Source organism: Varroa destructor, unplaced genomic scaffold, assembly GCF_002443255.2.
Source record: "Varroa destructor unplaced genomic scaffold, Vdes_3.0 BEIS01000003.1, whole genome shotgun sequence".
Taxonomy (NCBI): Eukaryota; Metazoa; Arthropoda; class Arachnida; order Mesostigmata; family Varroidae; genus Varroa; species Varroa destructor.
In genome coordinates, this window is record NW_019211456.1 from 52,713,088 (window position 1) to 52,736,279 (window position 23,192).

The 23,192-nt window shown below is 38.3% G+C and overlaps 2 protein-coding genes, 1 long non-coding RNA gene and 1 pseudogene across 13 annotated transcripts in view; 2 read left to right on the forward strand and 2 right to left on the reverse strand.

The window, feature by feature from the left end:
* LOC111247206 (uncharacterized) overlaps positions 1-4,755 on the reverse strand; it is a 28,409-nt gene extending 23,654 nt beyond the window's left edge. For 4 of the 9 annotated variants that reach the window (XR_015322945.1, XR_015322944.1, XR_002672006.2 and 1 more), the window contains exons 1-2: positions 4,200-4,434; positions 3,260-3,342 (exon numbers count right to left, since the gene is read on the reverse strand). Coding sequence is in view for 6 of the 9 variants with exons in the window: in XM_022797866.2 (XP_022653601.1) it covers positions 3,260-3,329 (70 nt within the window). In the remaining 3 variants the exon portion in view is untranslated. The other 5 variants (XM_022797869.2, XM_086982509.1, XM_022797867.2 and 2 more) reach the window with 5 other exon arrangements.
* Positions 4,756-11,428: 6,673 nt separating this feature from the next.
* Ostgamma (oligosaccharide transferase gamma subunit) lies at positions 11,429-23,192 on the forward strand. Of its 3 annotated transcripts, XM_086982491.1 has the most exons (8): positions 11,429-11,563; positions 13,767-13,852; positions 17,460-17,653; positions 18,032-18,139; positions 18,867-19,002; positions 19,419-19,697; positions 20,255-20,368; positions 21,572-23,192. In XM_086982491.1, exons 5-8 carry the CDS (start codon positions 18,922-18,924, stop codon positions 22,082-22,084), a joined length of 987 nt encoding a protein of 328 aa, XP_086838617.1. In that variant the 5' UTR covers positions 11,429-11,563; positions 13,767-13,852; positions 17,460-17,653; positions 18,032-18,139; positions 18,867-18,921; the 3' UTR covers positions 22,085-23,192. The 3 variants fall into 3 exon arrangements, with proteins under 3 accessions (XP_086838617.1, XP_086838618.1, XP_022654288.1); XM_086982492.1 differs by lacking the exons at positions 11,429-11,563; positions 13,767-13,852; positions 17,460-17,653; positions 18,032-18,139 and adding an exon at positions 18,395-18,530; XM_022798553.2 differs by lacking the exons at positions 11,429-11,563; positions 13,767-13,852; positions 17,460-17,653; positions 18,032-18,139 and adding an exon at positions 18,433-18,559.
* On the forward strand, positions 11,553-13,382 carry LOC111246782 (putative aminopeptidase PLBD2 pseudogene; annotated as a pseudogene).
* Positions 16,714-18,374, reverse strand: LOC111247527 (uncharacterized). The gene is made up of 2 exons (XR_002672148.2): positions 18,202-18,374; positions 16,714-17,145 (listed from the first exon to the last, which is right to left on the reverse strand). It is a non-coding gene; the product is annotated as an uncharacterized LOC111247527 (long non-coding RNA).

Below are 23,192 nucleotides of genomic sequence, written 5' to 3' on the forward strand. Positions count from 1 at the left end.
CGTCTCCTGGTAAAGCTCTTTCATGAATGAAACCGTTTATAGTATGACATATTCATTTAAAGTGGAGAGTTAATAAGTGTAGACACACTGATTCCGACACTCTGCTAGACGTTCACAAAGAGAGATTCGACGAGTAGACAGGTGGAAGAAGGTAGTGGAAAGTGCCATGAGCCACCCCTGTCCTATAGCGATTAGCGTCACTAATATCTGATTCCAATTCAGCACAAATGTGAATCATTCGTTTTGTCAGAATAGAAGAGTCGGACAAGGGTAGGTTGTCGTCGTCGATCGTTTATTTATTCATTCATGGAATGTTTAGAAAGAATACATTAATGGAATACAGAAGCGGTGATATCACCCCTAATTGGTAGGTTGGTGTTTAAAAAAGTATGGCACTCTGTACGCATACGAAGATTGCATATATCTATACATACACAACTTATCGATTAAATTAGACACTGACAAACTAAAGTGTCACGGTTCACAACAGCGTCTACGTACGACGAATCCTTTTGATTAATTACTTAGAGTGTTATACTAATTTTTTTGTTGCCTACTTCTCTAAACGCTTACCAGAACTACAAACAAAGGCTCCTCCATAAAGGAATCAGTAAGTCATCTACAGCCACGTTACAATTACAAGAAAATTATACAATTGTAATCTATATTTTCGGCTCATTAGTTGGGATATTCTGGTTAAGCATTGATAATTTTAGTGATTATGTTCTATTCAATTTCTTTATTCTTAAAGAAGTTTCTAATGCATCCGTGGAATGTAGTTGAACATTAGTTATTATAACACTTAACAATTCACTTATCAAAAGCGTCAACACATAAATTAATTATTAAGCTCATCCGTGATGAAGCTGGCTATCACAAGCATTGCTCTGGTAGCCCTGTTTCGTAGCAGGTTCTACGTCGCTTGAACCGCACAAAAAGGCGTGTTACTTTCTTAAGAAAATTTAGTTTTGTGTCAATTAATTATCATACGATAGCTTCCAGTATTGGTTCTATCACTATTTCCGATAGGCACTGAACGGCCTGTGCGTATACAAATCGTCAACTGAATCAGACAACGCAAATACAAAAATAGAGGAGCAACAAAGAAACCATAGTCAAAAAAAAAACGTGCACCACTTCACTGTTTTCTAGCGTTCAAGTAACATTACAAACACACGGACCAAAGCTATTTTCTCTGATCAAATGTATTTATTTTACATTTTCTTGGCTCATTTAAATGGTATATTTCTATGACCCATTGAGACTTTATAGAGTATCACAGAGAACAAAAAAAGAGAGAAAAACAAAAAAGTATTTCGTTGAAAGGGCTGTAGCACACGAAAAGCACTCAAACTACTTAATGACCAATATCGGTGTAAGGTAGACAGACATAAAGGACATCAGTGCAATGGAGGAACTCATAGTGTGTATCAAAGCCTTTCTAGCCTCTAAAGGATCGCTAAAACACTATCTAAAAAGGGCTCAAGAGTGTTTATGGTGAAAATAGCATGCCCCAGTACAAGCAGCAATATAAGACGTCACACTAAACGTAAAAACAATCCTCAAATAGATTAATTTACAATAATGATCTTAACTTTAATTAAACACTGTTGGTACAACGCTGGCTTATTTGCAGAACAGTGGATTATAGTCGTAGTGCGGTCAAACGGTTCTAATGGCCTACCATATACAGTTGCCTATATCGCATATTTGCATCGCCGTTTATAGAGTGGAGAGAGAAATATTCCATGTAAGCAAAGACAGCTTGTGTACCTTTGCATCTCAACCTATAAAGGGGAAATCAAATTATGTGTCTTGACTGCGATTTTGATAATATTCAGTCTGTAGTACAAAGAAAAACGCCCGCTTTATAATTATGCAGTTTGTGAGCGTTTATTGGCAATACCATTTAAAATGAATACATGTTTTAACCGAAGCCGATTTACACCCGATACTAGTCTAAGAATAGTCATCATTTGTATCCGGTGTGTTTAAGCTGCATATGTAATATATGGCACCATACGACAATTTTAATCTCATTTTTCTTTCCAACTTTATAACATTATAACACCACTGTCAAATGAGAGTAGTATGAGATTTGTTAGACCTTACCCCTCCCAACGCTTTTCCTTGACTCAGTTGAAATACCACAATGTGGCTCATCACCATGTCTGTATGGAGACTGCTCACATCGTCCACCTCTACGGTTAACGACTCCATCACAAAGTTTTTAAGCTCCCATTACCCCATAGGTTCATTTAATGTCGATCATTACCCATTTGACGACCGCAACGCAACTCCGCGGGTCAACAAACAATATAATAACCAAATATTATATATCACCTTGCCTTTCCGAATCATCTATAACGTCAAAGTTACGACTATGCTCTCAGAAATAATTTCGGCATACAAATGGAGAGGGAGTCATTTCAGATAAAGAGTTACATCGTGTCTGATGGACATGTCTGCCCTTGATCTGCTGTCCTCCTACTAAGCATGATCGACATTTTTTCTTCTGAAGACCCATCACGCCCATACTTGCGCTACCGAAAACAACGCTGGGCAATCATCTTCTGACCACTGGTCTGAAATCACTGGTCAACCTAGACTTTTTTTAATCCTTCGTTCTATTCTGTTCTACTTACTTGGACTTGCCAGTCAAATTCCACGAAGTACACAGGCGGTCGAAAGTTATTTCTGTCAATCTGTTTGACTTCTGAAGAATACGGTTGGCAATTTGCACCATAGAAAAAGACATGGGTTCAGCTACAATAACCTTCAACTTGGCCTATGTGTGGCCTCCCGGTGGACGTATGCATGACATATAAAATTACTTTTTTCAGCCAAAAATTTATAATACAGCTTTGTCGCGGCGCATGAGGCACATAATTTAATTTTGAGTTTCCATGACAAAAACAAAAGAATGAATGTGTGGTGTTACGCTTATAGGCTGGCAAATAATATAATAAAAAATAAGGTAGGGCAGCACCCAAAGCCAGTTCTTATTTTTAGAAACTGCCACACAAATAACAGAAATACATAAAACAGATTGGTGTCTTTCTAAATCTAAGGTACCAATAACTAACTGCATCGACAATATTTTTTGATCATAGATTAATTATCCTGCCATTATTCCCACAGCGAGACGCAGACCACGATATGCTCACTGTACAAATACTCAATGATCAGAGTATTCGGTATAAAAAATCGCAATAATATACCTTCTGAATATCTAATGCCTTTAATATTCGGTACTCACCATAGTTGAGAGCCTGTAATGCTCCTCCCTTTTCCAAATATTTGCGGAACTCCTCACGCTTCGACTCCATAGCCACAGGAAACCTGCCAATACGGATGAGAATAAAACATCGAATGACTGTTATTGTTGCTAAGCAACGCCTTATTAAACTACTTCGTCAGCCTGAATCTGCCATTCTGCTGATACTGAGATTTATCTGCACTAGTCAACTGCGCTGTACATATGCATATTGGAGTATAATAATCTGACGCTTGTTATTGTCACGTTTCGTTGAAAATCTGCCTGGTGATCTTATAGCACACGTTCGCCGCATCGTACGCGGCAGTCATTTAACTACAACGATTCGGTGTACGGTCCTCATCAGTAACAACAATGTACACATCGTAAAGCTGGTTTACATCGAGAACTGGTATAACGATGGGCTGGTTTACTCGTTTCGTATCGGAAATACCTTTTAGACTTGACTCAAGAAGACGCCGCCCCAGTACCACATGTTGCTACGAACAAACTCGAAGACACTGACCTCACCCTTCTAGGTGATAGACAACACTGACAAGAGGCTTCATAATATTGCTGCTGCAACGTAAGCTTTAACTCATGTCAGTTAAATATATGAATAAGGCTAGCGACGCGGAAAAAAAGATCATCTTTAATGAACAGCACATATAATGACAATCATTCGGCGGAAGTCAAATAGGCATCCATTAACGCTGAGAGAATACCAAGCATATGAATGATAGCTGCCCAGTAATGAGGATCATGACAAAGCTGTGGGGCAGAATTTGAGCACATTTAGTTCTCGAGGCGCCATACAAATATATGGATATATATGGGTAGTATTCAACAATGAAAAAACCAACGATCAACTGGCAGCAACAGCAAGACAAGATTGGTACTTGTTTTCCCCACCCTGCACAAGCTGACGTCTCAAGACACGTACACCACTCTTCGTCAATGTAAGACAAATCCACTCAGTAGACGAACGATCGTTTAGGCGAATGCAAGAAATCAACACAATCCAGCGAGATTTTTTCACCACCAAAAATTCAACAACAAGACACACACTTAAAGGAGATACATGTATATATATGCGTATGTGTGTGTGTGTCTGTGTTTGTAGATAATTGTTGCTGTAAGGGTAATAATAACAATAATATAGAGACACCCAGTGAGACACAGACGACAACCACGGCGCCTCTATGAGAGAACCGACCGATACTCCCTGAACGGCAGCACCGAGTTAGTGCGGCAATCCTAAGCCTAACCGATGTGAGTAAACATTGGGAAAGGGTTGGTGAAACGAATGCCCATATACACACAAGCACACCCACTCGCAACATAAACCTAGGCATCCAGGGACACACATGCGTTCAGACTCACACCGAACAACAGCAGACGGTAGCCATCGTACACAGCAGACGTACCGTTGTCAGTCCAGTAGACTCCATGCGTTTACTCCAGTTTCCACATTGAACCAGCTCCGGCAGAACCTATCTCACGAACAGGAAATATTGGTGGCTGTTAATGGTAAGGGTTCACCGCGCGCGGCCCGCCAAAATTCAATTTTGGAGGTCTTAATTTCCTTGACAATAAAGAGATACGTTGTTGTAGCATCACTGTACGTACGTTTGTTTACTCAATATCCCGTAATCTCACAGTTGTTTGTGAAGTGGATATTGTTACGGGAATCACAGGATCATTAAACTAGAATTAAGTTGCCCGGACTATACGAAGTGTCCCTGTCTGTAAAGGACAAAGTTTATTAAGATATACACTTTTCTTTCTGTTTGCCACAAAAAAATATAAATAATATTCATAGAATAATGTTCAATAAAATCGCTGCCAAATAGGTTACATTTATGGCACCAAAGACCACTTTTGCAATATTTCAGAAGCCCGCATAGTCTTCATATTAATATAAATACTATACTGCTGTATAATGTAAGTCGCGCCATGAGAATATGCTATACCCTGTCTCAGTTAGAACCATTTCTGACGCCAGTATTGTTTTTCCGTTGTGCAGTGCGCGTAGTTTTGAACATTGATGAAATGTGATGGTATGCTGCCAGATCAGAACACCTTATAGTACGTATTACAACCCTTCTAGTGTAACGGAGAGATAATTAAGCTTTACTTACACCGCATTTAAAGGTGTCCTCATATGAGGAACCTAAGTTCAGATTTATAGAGAAATTTAGAAGCTACGGTATCAGCATTACTTAATATAAACTCAGCCCAATTGTAACGTCTAGAACGCAGTAGGAAACTAAGTTCAGGACTGGCTACATCATCTAAAGCTTGTTGATCTTACGGTACGTGATAGCAAAAATCCGTATATTTGCCGATATAGATGACTGTGCCACTGTCGGAACACCATATAGATGCCGTAAATATTGTAACTTGAAAGCTTACAAATGTCAACTACTTCATGTATTAATATTTGGAATACGAGGTAGGCACTTATGACCATTCCTACTTATTCCTTTCTAAAAAATAAGTTTAAAAATATGCACGGTTATATTGTGAAGGCCATCTCTGTTGCCGTACTCAGGCTAAAAGGGACTGCTGATGTTTCACAGTCTAGTTAAAACCTGCGCAGACGATTCGATTATAGTTAGCATGCACTTCTATTGCGTCGGTCGTTGATTCAGCTAAATTCAACTGTGAAAATTTCGCACCTTCTGCACTTTAAAAGTGGCCATTACCCTAGCTCTGTGTTGTCGACCCTCTGGTGGCTCGAAGCAGACTTAGCTGGGAATGCAGTTTTGCTAACTATTCGAAATCAACTGTAATTGAGCATCCACATGCCAAGTGCTCCATAGACGTTCACAAAATGGTCAGCTCTATTGGTAGGTACGCGGTGAGGCGATTTTAAGTGGTAAAAGTATATTGCTGTGAAGCAGAGCGCACAAAAAATGTTTTTTTTTTTTCTAAAAAACGAGTCACGCCTAGCCGTCCTCTCAGTTACGCCCATACCGACCAGGACACCCACCAGAATGTCATAAGTAATGGATCATTCGCAGGAAGCAGTTGTTAAAAGCGCGTTAGCCTATATTTACGGCAATGTTTCCTGCGATCATCCAGTATCGTTTAGGCTCAGCTGTTCGTTATGCTCGTTTGATACACGAATTGAACAACTATTTTAGAGTCACGTGTATGCATGCACAGTACTATTGGCAAATACTGCAGAGATAATTATCTAGCAACGAACTAGATCGCATAGCGTGTAATTCGTTATGAGACGAACCTAAAAAGCAGTGCGCTAAATTACGTTGCGTTCGGAGAAAAATTGCTTTTTCAGATAAAAAAAAATTCAGATAAAATAGCAAAGGCAGATTATTCTGAAACGTTTTCCAATAGTACTACATTGGCTCGTGGGAACATGGGTTACGGGAACACTAAATACTTGACCACCAAAGACAATATTGGAAAAAGGGGCGATCGTAGTACACAAAATTTGTCAAATACGATGCCTGACAAACTAATGGGGCCTACTTGCCCAGATAAGGATCGAAAGGGCGCAAAGATGGGACACAGTTGCGTTTATTGCTTCGAAGCGCCAATGATGCGCACATTATTGAGTATATTTACAAAATTTATAAGAAGCTAGCTCGTTCAAAGAACATTAAACACACTACAAATGCCAGCCCGCGCAGATTAAAATAAAAATTAAAAAATGATGCAGATGCAAGCGAGGATAGTACTTGATAAAACTGTGCGGTCGGGTGCAGATAAGGAAAAAATTCAACCTACCCTACTTAGCGACAACGATGCGAAAATTAATGTGATATCAAAATTGCCTACTAATCAAAACAGGTTTTTAACCAAGGGATATCAAAAGAAAGATATCATAACAGAAGAATTCGTGAGGACGAACTGGAGAAACGGCGTACGGTCGACATGATATTAGAGTCCCAAATGAGGACCAACAACTCCACTGAAGCCGTACAGCAAGATTCACCGAAGTTGCCTAAAAATCTTATGCATTTCTTGAAATGATCAATGAAAAAATAGCTTTGTTCTTTGGGGCTAAAAATGAAAAAAACGTCGAAAACCACAGAAGAGGCCACACGGCATTTTCCGGTGGTCACAAATCATAGTTGTATTTCCTAGCATAGGACAGATGCGCATAGGAAAATCATCTAAGACAACTTATTTTTTCCTTTGCATCATGAACTTGACAGAGGGAAGTGAAGCCAACGATATAGGTTCCATGCTCAATCAGGTTTCGGCGGGCTTCAATAAGTCTGAATTGAGTCATCAGTGTAAATTTATTTCTAATTGCTTGGTTACCATAACTGAAATGTTGTTTTCCACGGAGTGGTACCGTCTGATTTGAACCGAACCACGCTCGCTGTCTCTCAGCGACATAAATAACTTAAAAAGCAGTAGCAGAGATAGCAACTCGCTTTGTTGTTTGTCATGGTTGCTGTGTGCTTTCAAATTGTAGGACGTACGTTGTACACGGTAGAAGACGAATAACGACGCTCACTTTTAAGGCATTCAGTTTCTTCTTAAATCTACACTTATTACTAACAATTTTTGGCTAATAGTAAATATTTGTTTTATAGTAGTTTCTCAAATACATTGTTACTTCTAAACATGAAAATAAGTTTTCCACTTAAAAAGTATTCGCAGTCGTTAAAGTCGTCTTTGAGGCTGTTACCGCCATATCATACACATGTATAATATTTGCATTGCTTTATTAACCGCGTGAATACACCTGCTTGATGTGCATATGCGTACACATGTTGATGCATAGTTCTATGCAATATACAGATGCATAGGAATAACATGTTCCGCAATCTCTGTCCGGTGGGGGTCGATTTGTACTATTACACATTATATCGTTTTTCAATCCTCACAATCGTAAACGGTAATATTATCTCTACTGCTTGTTTTGTTCGTATTAAAAGGTAGCAAATGTGAGTAATTCTTGTATCCACTACCATGATTAGAAAACCGGACTTCAAGTAGCGTAAATAGACACTGGTACTGTTTTTGCTTCGGATTGGGAATGGAAAACGAGTTTAAGACAATTTGCTTGCTAAATTCGGGATGCCTTTGTAAGCTAGGCATATGACTCAAAAAATCTGTGAGAAATTTGAAAAGATGGAACTGTAGTGCTCTGAAGGTTGGCCAATTTTATGTTACAGGAAATGAGGATCAAAGGTTAAATCCCAAGCCACTGTCGAAAATCCCAACACTTTAAAATGTAAAGCTGACATTTAAATATCTCTGGTAGATCTTTAAATCTTGTAGTAACACTTTTAGGTTTAAGTATGTATGAAAAATAAATCCCTTCCTGCCGGTTTTTGTCCTTTTATAATAGCAAGTATACTTCACACAACTCTACAAATTTCAAACTTAAACCGAATTTGTCTTTATAGCATCAAGAGACGCCGACTTTTGTTATTGCATTTACAATATTTCAACAATATTAGCTGTTCAACGATCTCTATATAAACAACATAATTTTAATTTTTCTATGACCAAGTTTACGGACAACTCTCTAAAAAAATATATTTACTTATCCTTTCAGTTTAGACCACCTTTAATGTCGTTATTATCTATGCATTACGCATGCCAAAAAGTGCAATTCAGGCGCACACAGATGTATCTGTATCGTATCTGCAGACGACCCTTCAGGCGAAGTGACTTTATGTTTGTTCTATAGGGTCAATGTCCCTTTTCATATAAAGTCGCCAAACTTTGCAACAATTAAGGACAACAATTTAAGATTAATTACAACGTTTTTTTTTTTTTTTTTTATTTACGAAGCATCTAAACAAGACAAATGGTACAGATTGACTACTGACACTGATCTAATTTGTCAGGTTGATATTGAGATTGAAATTAAGCTTTAACGTAATTGTAACTGCTCGATCTTTTACCAATATCACCCAGGAATGGCCACGTCATTTGAAGTATACCTGTCGGACTATTTGGGAGGGCATATAATTTTACACTTTCATACAAAGGTGATTATGCTATTCGTGCCACGGATACAGCATTCACTGTTCATTAAAGTAATGAGCGATAACTTTTGCTACTAGAGAGTGCGTGTTGCTTCAAGCGTATCCCGAACTCCGACTGAAAGAACATCTTTTATATCAAAAATATAAAATCACTCATTAAAAAAGTAAACAGTAGCTCAGAGATACACCTAAAAGGCACGCTCCTCTAAAACTGATAATGTTATTTGTTTTAACAAAAAAAGTTTGTTTCGTTAGGTAGCTTCCTACTGATTCCCAGGTTAATTCCCAGTTTGCGATTAATAGACTGTGATTTATTCTATCGAAAGCTTTGGAGTGGATATAGTCGAATTTCTATCGATGGTATTTAAGTAATATCCGGTCTTGAGTCATTATAACAAGTTGTGCTACTGTTAATCTACGCTTTATAAACCCATGCCGACCAGTATGAAAACTCTGTTTCGATGCTAAATAAGACACGGTAAAGTTAACCACGATTTTTGCTTAATCTAATCAGTCTACGGACTCTTGTGTTTTTGCGTGGTAGTTATTCACTGAGGGGTTGACGCTTTTTTGAGAACTGGCGTGACTAGTCAAATTCTAAAAATATTGGGAACAAATCGTTCCAAGAATTTCTTTGCTGAACAACAATATGATTAGTTGCATTAGATCGTGGCTTTGACATTGAACAAGACAATAACAGCCATATTTTGTAATCGGTTTCACGAAAACTAAAAACAAGACCGGGTGCTTGGAACTGTTCACCATTCTGATAGACGTGGACTTTTATTTCAGTCATTCTATGATCAAATACATTTTTATAAGAAGTAAAAATGTAGAAAAATATTCCTAATATAAAACGGAAGTTCTCTATGGATAAGTTTTCCAGCTACCTAACTAAAAAGAAATCGACCATGGTTATGTTATGTTAGTACTTATCTATAAAGCTTATAAACCATAAGCGGCGTCTCAAGTTGAGCCAATATATGCAAATAGATACCCGAATGACACTTACTCCAAAAATGTCGCAAACCTTATTATATTGCATATATATTATTACCGCTGCGATTGTATTGCGTATCGGATTCTGCAACTTAATGATACTTGAGATCCTCCAACAAATAAACCATTTTGCCGCTTTTGGACTTGCTTTTTGGATTATGTTTTTCATGTCAAACATGATTGGCGGAATAAATATGTGCTTGCGGACAATTTTGTTCTGTAAGCCACATTTGTAAATGTTCATTTTTAAGTGCTATAAGTATCTCAGTAGATATTTGTGCTGTTAATATCAAGATCTCCTTTGATTGATTCTTAAATACACATCGCTCCGGGGACACACGAATCTAATGATCACACTATGTACACCGCCGCTTAGTTGTCTCGGTGTTTCAACTACATACTTCGCGAAATTAGATATAAAGAAACAAGAGAAAATACTTTTTGTTGCAGAATATTTTTGGAAAGCTACTGAACCATTTCTTTGTTATATTCCGCAAGCGAAAAATAACTTTCAATGGTAATTCCACTTATCAAATAGTTGTTAACCTAAAAAATTGTCTGATAAATTATGACAAAAACATTTATAAAGAACAAATAATTTTTTATAATAATAATAAAAACAAAACCCACTGCAATATTTGCGATAGTTGTATTTCGTTATCAAGGCTGCATACAGCGCTACCCAATTCAAAGCAATGGTTGAGAAATAAACTATTGAACTGCGGATGCCCGTGGTCAAGCAATACCAAAACTTCAAGTATTGTTTTTATTGCTTTTTTATGAAGTTCCGTAGAAAATTTGATAAGCTTTTCAATTACAACTCGGTGCACATATAAATCGAACCTTTAATCAATTCCAACTCCAGCCGTCAAGCAATTTGCTACGACGCTATCGATTATATGTAGAAAAATGATATTGGCATGTTTGTGGCGATTTGTATCTATGTTGCATTTCCGCCGTTAAAAGGATATTTGGTGGGTATTTCCATTGGAAAAAAAATACGACGTCCAATTTTTCACCGGCAAAATGATTTTCTTTTACTGAAAAGTGCTTAAGGTACATTTTGTGCCAAGCGCAATTACAACTGTCCCAGCTAGCGTTACTCCTTTGGACTGCACAATTGCAGTGCAATGGTACTGTGGATTAGACTTAATTGAAAGAGACAGAGTATTATGTTTAAGAGAGAACTGGTGCCACGCATATAAGATGTCACTCGATCTACTCGTCACCGGCCATTCGCCTGTTTTTGGCAGCAAAGTACAGCTCCGCTGGTAGCTAACGAGCAGACGATTCACAATCTTTAAGTGGAATGAATGAACCGAGTCCTGTAAGTCTCTGAGAAACCGTTCACTGTGTAAAAAAAGATTCAATCCTGCATGAAGTGTCTAACATCTATTATTCAAAAAGTTGGTTGTGCTTATACCGTGAGGAATTATGTTTCCATCAATATTGTGGGTCTGGGTCTTCTGTAGTATCCTTAGATTAGCGGTGCCGAAAGAAGGCAGCAATGTGAGGTTTGTGTCTGTAATAAAGGCTTCTGGTGATCTTAAGCTAATCGAGGGTAAGGAAGCCAACGCCATTGTCTGGGGCAGTTTTCAAGATGATATTGCTAAAGATGGATGGTCATATCTGGAGATTCGCACAAATCCTTATTTTGACGATGAACTGGCAGCTTATTCTGCTGGAGTAGTCGAGGCGGACCTTACCCGACACCTCATTACACCTCATCTCTACAATTTATTTGCGGATTACTGCAAGAACAATACGGAGTACTGTGATAAGGTAATGAAGTATTTCCAGGCTCAGCTTGAATGGATGAACGAAAGATCACGCGAAGAGCGTTCCAGATCAGCCTTTTGGAATCAAGTATATCTAATACTTAAACAACTGACCGGGCTTGATGATGCCTATCGAAATTCTTCGCTTAATGCTGGGAATGTTTATACTACAGTAAATCAGCTGTATTTCGTCAATAATGAGGGTGCTCTATACGATCTGGAGAGTGCATTAGGGCGGCGGCCTGATAACGGAAGTTTGTCTTCAGTAACTCCTTGCTCCATGTTAATAAAGAAAACTCCGAAGGATCTACTTGTCGGTCATACGACATGGTGGGTATACCGTGGAATGTTACGTATACAGAAGAGGTATTCGCTGAACTTTAGGCTTACGGCTAGCAGCATGATGCGCGTAAACGGGGCTACTATATCCATGCCCTCATATCCGGCCAAATTGAGCTCTATGGATGACTTCTACGTGATAGCATCTGGTCTAGTGGTGACAGAAACAACAAATAACATTTACAATAAGACCCAATATGAATTCTTAAGTGAGGAAACAGTTCCGGCATCTTTCAGGGCTATGGCTGCTAACCGTATCGCCCTTGATGGTTGTCACTGGACGCGTCAATTCCAAAAACATAATTCAGGCACTTATAACAATCAATGGATCATAATTAACTATAAGAATATCATCCGTGTAGGTGATACCATCGTTTTGCGTAATGGGACTTTTTGGATGCTCGAGCAGTTACCCACGTTGGTAGTTAGCAGAGATATGACCGACGTCCTTGTTCAGCAGGAGTATTGGGCGAGCTACAACATCCCTTACTTTTCGCAGATTTATAAGGAAAGTGGATATCTTGACCAGTTTAATAAGTATGGTGATCGTTACAGTTATGACTCCTGCCACAGAGCGAAAATATTTCAGAGGGACCAATTCCGAGTTAAAAATGTTTCCTCTATGATTGCTTTGTTGCGATTTAATGATTTCAAAAACGACCCTTTGAGTCGATGCAACTGCACGCCGCCTTTCAGTCCCGTATATGCTATCGCCGCTCGTTATGACCTTGTTGATCCTGACGGAAAATACGATGATACCGACATAAAACTTCGAGCCGAAGGTGCCATCGATGCGAAGGTAACTGATATTAACTCAGCAGCTGATCTCACCTTTTATGCTATCTGTGGCCCTACATCGGATCAACAACCAGTCTTTTACTGGAGTAAATCGGCGTTCAGTAATAGACCCCTTGGGCACCCTGACAAGTTCGATTTTGGTACTGTGAGACATTCTTGGACACTCTGAGGATGATGCCGAGGTTCTGCTTTGTGTACAATAAAAATACCTTAAATTAACCAATTAACAAAGGTTTATTAATAACATAGATTGAATATGTTATGTAGGAATCTTAGTGCAATGCATGATATTCTTTATCAATAAGCACGAATCTACGGTAGTACGCAGCCATATATATACAAGTGTAAGAAGCGTAGCTTTACATCCAGCTGCATCGCCAAATGTATTTTTTTGAGTTTGTTTATTTCTGCTATAAAAGCGAATCGATTGTATTACGTATGAGATTGATACGAATTTACTTTTATCCAATAAATAAGTTCCGGAAGAGCTCGAGAATTTTGTTAGCTTTGGAGCATTAAAAGTTTTCTCTTGCTTCATAAAGATAATGAGATAGGCTGTTTTTAAAAGGGTAACTTCGAACCGAAGTAATAAATACCAGGTTCCGGTATTTTCAGGGATAAGCGGAAAAAGATCGACGATGATGCGAGTCCCATACCTGCAACCTTCCCTTCAGAGCTAGATTCAGTCATCGAAACGATTTGTACTTTTTAGATTTGTATAAATTAGCAATAATTTGCGACTGTATATTTAAATACGTTTCATTATAAAAATTCTATACATAAACAATTAATGTTAGTTAACTTGCCTATTTCTTAGTATAGCGCGTGGAACTACTGAAACATAGTAAGAAAAGAAAGGGTCAAAAAACACTATTCATCAACAAAAGACCACTTTTCTGAAAAAAATGCATACTTGTAGTAAAGCACTTTAATATAACGAGGTGAAAAATTACTAGTTCTAGTAACAGTCACCAAGAGCGACACGACCTTTTCTACCACTAATATTTTCACCAATGTAAAGATACTTGAACTCTTGGAAACAGACGTCACATATTGAATAAGCTGACTAACAACATTGCTACTGTACTAGCGACTAGAAACAAATATTGGACCTCCTTATATCCTCCTGTTCATAGAGACATTTCCAACCTCTATTACTTCTAGCCCTATAGGAATGACCAAAAATTCTTTATACGCGCGCCGCGGTAAACGCATCTGCGGACCTCCATATAACTTCAACCATCTTTAATCTCGTTAAAAATGAGTAAGGTCATGGATTAACGTAGATCAAGCCTACTGTGATAAACATTTTCGAAACTAATCTATTGGAATGGCGCGAACGCATGTACGGTATTTAGTGGGCTCCCGGCGTATGCTTGCGGTAAACACAGCATTACTAATCCGCTAAAACAATGATCCCAGCGAACTGTTACATCCGCTTACTGTTACCGCTCGTATCATAATTCTTCCTTCCCTATTGCTGCCATTTGGCGCATAAAGAACATCAATGATGCATAATGAACCTTTATGCCAACCCTTAAAAGAGCATTGTGGACGTCACTATCTATTATTGGCTCTTAACCATGTACTAGAATAAGTTCTATGCCATGATGCTAGCAAATCTAGCCGGACTACTGAGTATGGTTATTGTAGAGATAATTCTATAGTACGGAGTTTTTTTGCACTTTTTCGCTCTGCAGTTTCATATTGCAGTTCGATTATTATGACTAACTACATTATAGAATATAGCAATAGACATGCTATCAATAGTTTCTCCAATTCGCACTTTTATTTAACGTGTTTAGGTTTGGTCGAAAAAAAGACTTTTTCGAGGTTCTGCTGATACTCTACATACTCGTAAAGAGCACAGAAGAGTAGTATGTCTTGCAGATTCTCTACTGCCCTCTTAAGCTAGCTAACGCAAAGCTTACTTTGTACAAACAAAGGTCCAGCAAGCAGAAGGCTGTTAAATCCGATCAGGCAGGAATCTTGGAAATACGAAAGGAATAGAAGCTTGTGCAATAGCGCGCAATTTCGTTGACACGTGTGTGTGTGAAAATGGATTATTCATAATCGATCTATGAAATCAGTCTAGATAATATACTAGATCACGTAATCTCTATCTTGTTTTCTGTGTCAGTGAAAAGTAATATCAGAGCAAGGTGTGGAAACTGGATACTTATTTGAACTGATATTTTCATGCCGCAATATGCAGTTTAAAAAAAAAGCCACGTTTCTCAGAGGCGGTAGCTACAAATTCAGAATAGCATGACGTTTTTGATTGAGATGGCGACAACTACAAATTATTTTCAAAAAATGTATATTTGCACTTGATGCTGCGAGCATATACAGTAAGTATATAATGTTTCTACAAAAACGAGTTTTTCTATATGGTGAAATAAGTCTAATATCGAGCTCCCTTCAGAAGGTGGGCAAACGGAATACAAAAAAGGTAGCACTCACAGATATATAAACTTAAATTCACTGTTTAAACCTATAATATCTGAGTATTGAACATAATCAAAACATTAAAGAATTACCGGCCTCAGTTGGTACTGGGCAATTCTCTATTACTTTGATGTGGTATTTTTTCTCTAAGTTTACAGTCAACTTTGCCTGTACTGAATTCCACATCGTTATCGCACTCTGAAACAGTCGTTCCATATTTGCTGACGTTTATGTGCCACTCGAACACAGTAAGGCGAGGAATTAACCTAATCCATACTAGCAAAGAACTTCAACTACGCGTAAATGTCAGAAATTCATCAAAATAAATCAGCAGGGTTCACCAAAATATGTAAAATCTCTTACACAGTTGCCGGAACTTCGATTCTGAAAAAAGCTCTACATCGCTTCCACAACAATACTGTATTTTAGTTCCTGCTCTCTAGTAGTTGCAATAGTCAAGTGACAACTTAAAAAAGACGTGAGTCCTATTTAGAACTTTTTAGAAGCTTCGCACATCGAAAACTAATTAGATACGCAGTGATAACCCAGAAACACGAATTCCATCATAAACGAGAGAGAAGTACCGCTATCGTCGGGTCAATGGTAAACTGAACATATCCAGTTGAAAGACCCCAAGAGGATAGCCAACCCCGTATCCCAAATGTTTCACACATATTAAAGTAATTTAAAACCTAGAAAATACAGCGACTTCACTATCTAAAAAACAAATTTGGTAGACTAGCCATCTTCACGGGTATACATTTTTAGTTCACACTTTGTCATTAGCCGTAAACATTACCGAAATTAAAAATGTGACATTTTATAGCAATCAAGTTATTTTAGGTTTTATGTGATCGCAATAACCGATTCTTATGTAAGAATAACTCGAAAATGCACTCATGTGTTTGAAGCAAAGCCAATTCTTTAAAATACGACAGCGAACATGTAATACTCGTGACTATCCATAAAGCCCGTGATAGCTAAGCAACGACAGCCGCACCAATCGATGTGCGAAGCGCACAACTTCCTTACAAAGGAAAAATTGCTTAAATTGTAACCGTAGCCCCAAAACCGATTTGAACGTAAATTAATCATAAAAATGATAAAACCAGAATAACTCTTTGGATTGAAACAGGATGTGCATATTTATTTTAAAACCGACTACTTTACCAGTTCCTCACTCCTCAGAACTCCTTCTCATCCTTATTTGAATAGCGCCAAACAATAATAAGCTGTATATTCCATGATGGCACATTTTATAGCCCCTATTCGACCGACAGAAATGTCTGCGGAGCATCATAATAAGATGAAAGAAATTGTTTTGTCTATTTGGGGATTTTCGGAGGATCGACGAAGTCGATGAAACCCATCAAATAGACTGCGACACCGCTGGCTATACCAAAGAGGGAGCCGCCAGCCATGAAAGCGTTGTTTTTCGACTGCTTCTGAGCATTCAGCTGCTGAAAGCTTCCTGAAGGTTTAAGCAGTGCACTGCAGTCGGGTTGACTTATCTTTGCGACGTGATAGCTTGCTGAACGTGCGAATGCTGTAAACATATACATGGGCAGAAATAACGACACAACAAAATACAGAAGTTATAAAATATACATAATGACGAAGGGGAAGATACCTGTTAGGAGAAAACGAATCTGATATTGCAAATGTCTACTTAAATATAACGGTTAAATAATTAAAGCAAAAGGTATAATAAACGATGATATCCACATATATTGATAATGAATTATCCTAATATATCCTAACCAATGCGATACGCAAACTCGTATCCATGAGCGAAAGCGACTTATCAGTACTATCATTAAATTTTCTGAGCTACTGTTTAATACCAATTATCATGATCAGTGTGCTGATTAGGCATCATTTGGCCAACCATCGTAACCTAAACAACGCTTACGGCCGAATAAGTAGGATAATGACTGCACCGAAACTAGCAGCCTGATAGAAACAGCAAAGCAAATGACTAAAAGCAGCAGAAACTTGTAACCGTTTCACGAAACAACAAAACATCGATGGGAACTATTCTTCGAGCGAGAGATGTAAGTTTCGTATATAAGAAAAGGCTTTTAGGTATGTTTTGCTGTTAGATGTAAGTTTCGTATACAAGAAAAGGCTTTTAGGTATGTTTTGCTGTTAACTATATGTTTATATTGTTCAATAAATGGGGGAAAACAATTGATAACGTAATTTTCATACAAAAACCTCCACCCGTAGTTTAGAAAGTGCATTTGATGCTTATACCCATTCTTCGAGCATAAGCTCAAAACACTCAACGTGCGTGAAACACGAGCTGGTGTCAAAGGACTCAACTCGAACCGGCTCAACAGTAAGTAGCTTTTCGGCGCTGTTATGAAGAAAAATAAAGACAAGAAGCTGTACAAATAACTATGTCCAACTGGTTCGTCCTATTTGCGTAGGAAGAAATGGATCGTAACAATGAGGTGACTAATGTGACTATAGCCATAAGACACCATCCAACTTCTCACGGACATTTCAAGGTGATAAACGTATCAACGAACTATACGGTAATTCTACAACAGCACCTGCTGTTCTATAACATTTACAAATTATTTTATTTTAAACGTACCTACTGACGGCCGCACAGCATTGCGCACGTAATGCATTTTTCTACGAGTTTGTCAAGACGCCCTCGTTGATTTACAAGATCTATCACGACACAGCCTTCAGGCTATCGTCAAACTGGTACGGCACGTCGATCTTCGCTTATGATGACCACAGTCGCGATGCGGCTGCTCAGCGGACTTTAGAGCAGACAAAATGACTTCAAATACTTTGCCAGTTCGAGCAACGCGCGAAAATTTGAACGGCATAACAATACGTCGATAGATTAAGCACCATAGGGCGCCTTCAAGCACCCCTCATTGTCCGAAAGACTTCTTGGGCCGTTCACTATCGGTGAGATCTGCGTATACATATACAATGTTGTGAGTTGAAGGAAATTTTATCAGATCCATAAAACGTACTTTGTTGTTGTTGTCAGATGCTGCCAAAGCGAGCTCAGTACTACTTTACTGAGTTGAATCAATTAGGTTTTGCAAGAGGATCTAGATCTTTGCTGCTATTTCAATGTTTTGATTAGTTTCCAGCTGTCCACTGTAGAGCCACGTCAAGATACCGGGCGACCACCGGCGTTTGTAGCCTATGTGGGTGGATAGTGATCCAGTGTGTAGTTAGAAGTACATGGTCGACTCTTGTCTTGCTGTGTTAATTGAATTTTTTTGAGGTTTTTAGGTGCGTCTATAAAACTCGGTGCCTGTGCAGCTATTAAAGTGACAGCAGTGAAAACATGCGGCGGAATCTGGTGCTCTTGGCCCAGGTGGCCTTTATGGCAGCCTTCGTGGAAGCCCAACGACGACTTGTCAAAGAGGTGACGGAAGAAACCTGCAATTAACTACTATTCGTTCATATTAAATTTGTGAGCCCTGTCGACCTAGCTTTTACACAAAGGCTGAAATATTTCGTCAGTTAAATAACTGTTAATTGAATATTTAATAACTGTAACTCTTCTGTTGCAATTCTATGAGCCAACGATTTGTGCTTACTGAGTGCTGAAACAAACAGTATATCATAGATATTGCCACGCAACTGTGAAATACAATGAATGAAAGATTCAGGTATTTTTGATGAATTTTAGTAGTGCTAGTGAAGAATGCATGTAAAGCTTCTTTTATTTTTCCATAGCCACTTAATGGAGAACCTCTGACTGTATGTTTAGAATTTATGGCCTATCGAAACTATCAAATCGTTTACGATTGTTTTTTTCTCAATTTACGGTATTTTTAGACGCTACCGTTAGGGGAACGGGTTCAGCAGCTGACGGGTATGAGTGCAAAGCGGGCTGTAATCCGACTGAACGCCGAACGGTTCAGGACACTGGTAAAGGCTGCTCCGAGAAATTATTCTATAATAGTTCAGTTCACAGCACTTTCTCCTATGCGAAGTTGTTCAATTTGTCGTCAGGCAAATGAAGAATTCACCATCGTTGCAAACTCGTGGAAATACTCGGGCTCATTCACCAACAAACTTTTCTTTGCCATGGTTGACTTCGATGAGGGCCAAGAGGTACGATGTATGATTCGTCGGTTACGTACTGTTCTGTTTAGGCTACGGACTTTTTGTTTGAGTAGCAAAACAGGGCGCCGAAATGAATGTTTCCAAAGTAATAATTGCTCCATGTAAATGACGCGAAATGTAGGTGTGATTATTCCTTGGACTGAATTCGAAACCTAATGCACTTATTTATGTGTACCCAGATAGTGATCTACACAGAATCATATTGCAAGCGCAGCTTCCTTCACTGAATGCCGTTGATAATGCTCTTTTAGTTGCAAACGTTTATTTTACCTATTAAGATATCCTATAGAAAGGATTTTGCTTATATTTAATATGCTGCTTTTTTGAAGTATCAGCCAACTTTAATTAATTATCCTGTCATTGTTTTCTCAGTCCTAGCAAATTTTTGATACGAATGAGCAGGCAGTAGTAGTAATATATACATAGTAATAATATATAGTAGTATAGATAGCATTTATACGGTAGAGAATGAATGATCATTGACCACATGTCAATATGTTAAGCACAACGATTGCAAATATCTGATGTTCGTTCTCTGATGGCAGGTGTTCCAGCAAATGGGATTCAACTCTGCACCTATTTTTGTGCATTTCCCGGAAAAAGGTAAACCGAAAAAAGGAGATAATATGGACATTCAGCGAGTCGGATTTCAAGCAGAGGTGAGTTCACCATTATTGGAAATATTATTCTTTGTTTACTTGACGGTGCAGTTTTTTGGTTATTCTCTAGACAGCTTCATTTTACAGTAGCAAAATACGTAACATTTTAGGCTCATCTTCGCGTGATTATCAAATTGGCTTGAACTTAGGTCTTTTAGTTAAGGCGTCCCGAATATTTAAGTATGTTTAGCGAAAGAAGTTTAACGTAAATTTCGCAAATTCAAGCCTTATTAAAATCAGTTCAGATTGCAGAAAAGGTTAAACGTATTACAGACATAAAAAGTAAAGATAGATTTATTTATTTATACTTAGATTCAAAATACCTGGATAAGGCGTGTTGAATATAAGTCATTCGAACTAAGCAGCTTAAAACAAACTTCTGGGTAACTTATAGGCTCGATTTTTCGAAATTTACTCACTTTTTTTTAATGGCAGCTTGTTTACAGATTATTGAAAAGATTTTTTAGGGTATCGATCTTTGTCACGCAATTTAAATATTCGGTAATATTACTAAGAATACAAACAAAAGCAAAAGATGAATGTCTCAAATGCAAATCATATCAACAGCACTGCCAGACATAATAATGCATTGTAAAGTGAAGGACACTTAAATTAATGGCCTATGAGCCGCGCACAGTCGCTATCTCGCCGATGCGAGTTTTTAGATAGCTAATTTAGACAATGGGTAGAATTGTAATCATTGTGAATGGATAAGTGTAACATTAGGGCTCATCGTACATAGTTGAGATTAATGATGCAAATAAATGCATTAACGGTAAAAGGTGTTTGAATGAACGCATGAATCCAAAAATGTCTGTGCTAGAGTGCTGCAGTAAAAGCATAGCGCTGTTTTTGGTGAGAACAATTAAGACATTAGCAGCGGCATAATGTCGTAATCAGATAATTCTACTTATCAACATGTTGGGCAATTATTTCGTTTTAGATGAGAGATACAATATTGCTTCAAGCTGTTGTGAGTCATTGACAAAGAAATTACTCATATTATATATTGAAGAAATTCCATATTGTTTATTCAATGCGTTGTGTGTGTCGATCGCTATTACCCGGCCTTGTTTTCTTTTATTGTCATCATTTAACGAACGACTCGTACTCGTAGAAAATATTTCCCGAAAATAATAAACAACAAATCAATCTTTTATTCTACAATAAAATTACTAAAGTTCTTTTTCGTTTCTATCCTAGGTTTTTGCTAAGTGGATCCAGGAGAGAACTGATATCAATATTCGAGTATTCCGACCGCCGAACTATTCAGGAATCATCGCTCTCTTAATTCTCATCTTTCTTGTAGGAGCGCTGCTCTACATGCATCGAAATAATCTTGAGTTTCTTTACAATCGTACATCCTGGGGCCTATTTGCGTTGTGCATTGTCTTCGCCATGATCTCTGGTCAGATGTGGAACCACATTCGGGGCCCACCACTTATGCAGCGTACCCAGACTGGGATTAATTACATCCATGGCTCGAGTTCTGGACAATTTGTGATGGAATCGTATATTATTATGGGTCTGTACGCATCGGTCGTACTTGGCATGATCCTTATGAACGAGGCTCCGCTTGTACCTGGCGGCGAGTCGAAGAAGAAAACAGCACTCGCCGTGGGCGGTCTCGGCCTATTTGTGTTCTTCTTTAGTTCGCTATTGTCAGCCTTCCGTTCGAAGGCTCATGGCTATCCGTACAGCTTCCTGTTCAGCTAAGGCAGCCCCAGTGATCCATCCGCATGCCGCGCCCTTGCATGGCCCACTCGCGCTAAAAAGCCTCTTCCTTCGATGTGATGCACATGATGAAAGTAACATGAATCAACGCACTACTAATACACACAAATAAACAATACATTCATATATGCATGTGCTGTTTGTATGTATTTTAAATAAGCCCACTTCATGAAGCATACTTCTGTGACGAGAAAACTCTAGAATGGAAATGAGATAAAAAGAAAAATACGATATGCGATTAGCATGACAATTGTATGACAATAATTAAAGTGTCATAGTTCCCTGCTCTAAAAGAAAATGTGTAAGAAGGTCGTATTGAGTAAGGGCTAGGTGTTATGTACTACTGTTCTTTGAAAAGAAAATATCATTCATTATAAAAAGTATTAAATATTTTTAAAAACATTATCAAGAAAAGTTTGCCATATCCGGCGTATAACATGTTGCAAGCAAAATCAAGACAAAAAAGAGAAAGTTGAATAGGCGCAGTTAATAAAAAGTGGTGAGCTGCTTTGCTTTGCATTAAGGAATAAACTTCTGTCTACTCCCCTGTCGTCCGTCGTAATACTGGTGGTGGTCGTAATACTGGTACGTAATACACTATTATTGCGAGTTATGACATGACACATTGCGAGATTCGGGGTTTCTCCAGTCGAGCCTAGGCAAATGCTTGTAATGACATCTAAACGGCAGCGATAAGTGCAGTGATGGAGTCTATGCTATGCTAGGGGGTGCTATGCGGATATCAAAAAAAGAATTGACTCCTTAACGATACCTACAATGCCGAAGTAATCACTTGTTTCACTTACCGGTTCGAGCACTATCTCATTTCAACAATCATTTCCTACTATCGAAACTTGGAGAAAAATGTGTTTTCCCTAACTAAAAGAAGTGAAAAATTACCGGGAATAGTTGTGGGCAGAGAAATGATACTTCTGCAAGAATGGTTGTACAGAATGAATAGAAGAATGTCTGCTAGTTATGTAACCAGGCGTTAATATGCTTAGAAAATATAAAAATGTATTAAATTTGTAGAGTTATTTATTTTGAATAAAGATTGCCGTAGCGCAAAGTCGGAAGAGTGGAAAACAAA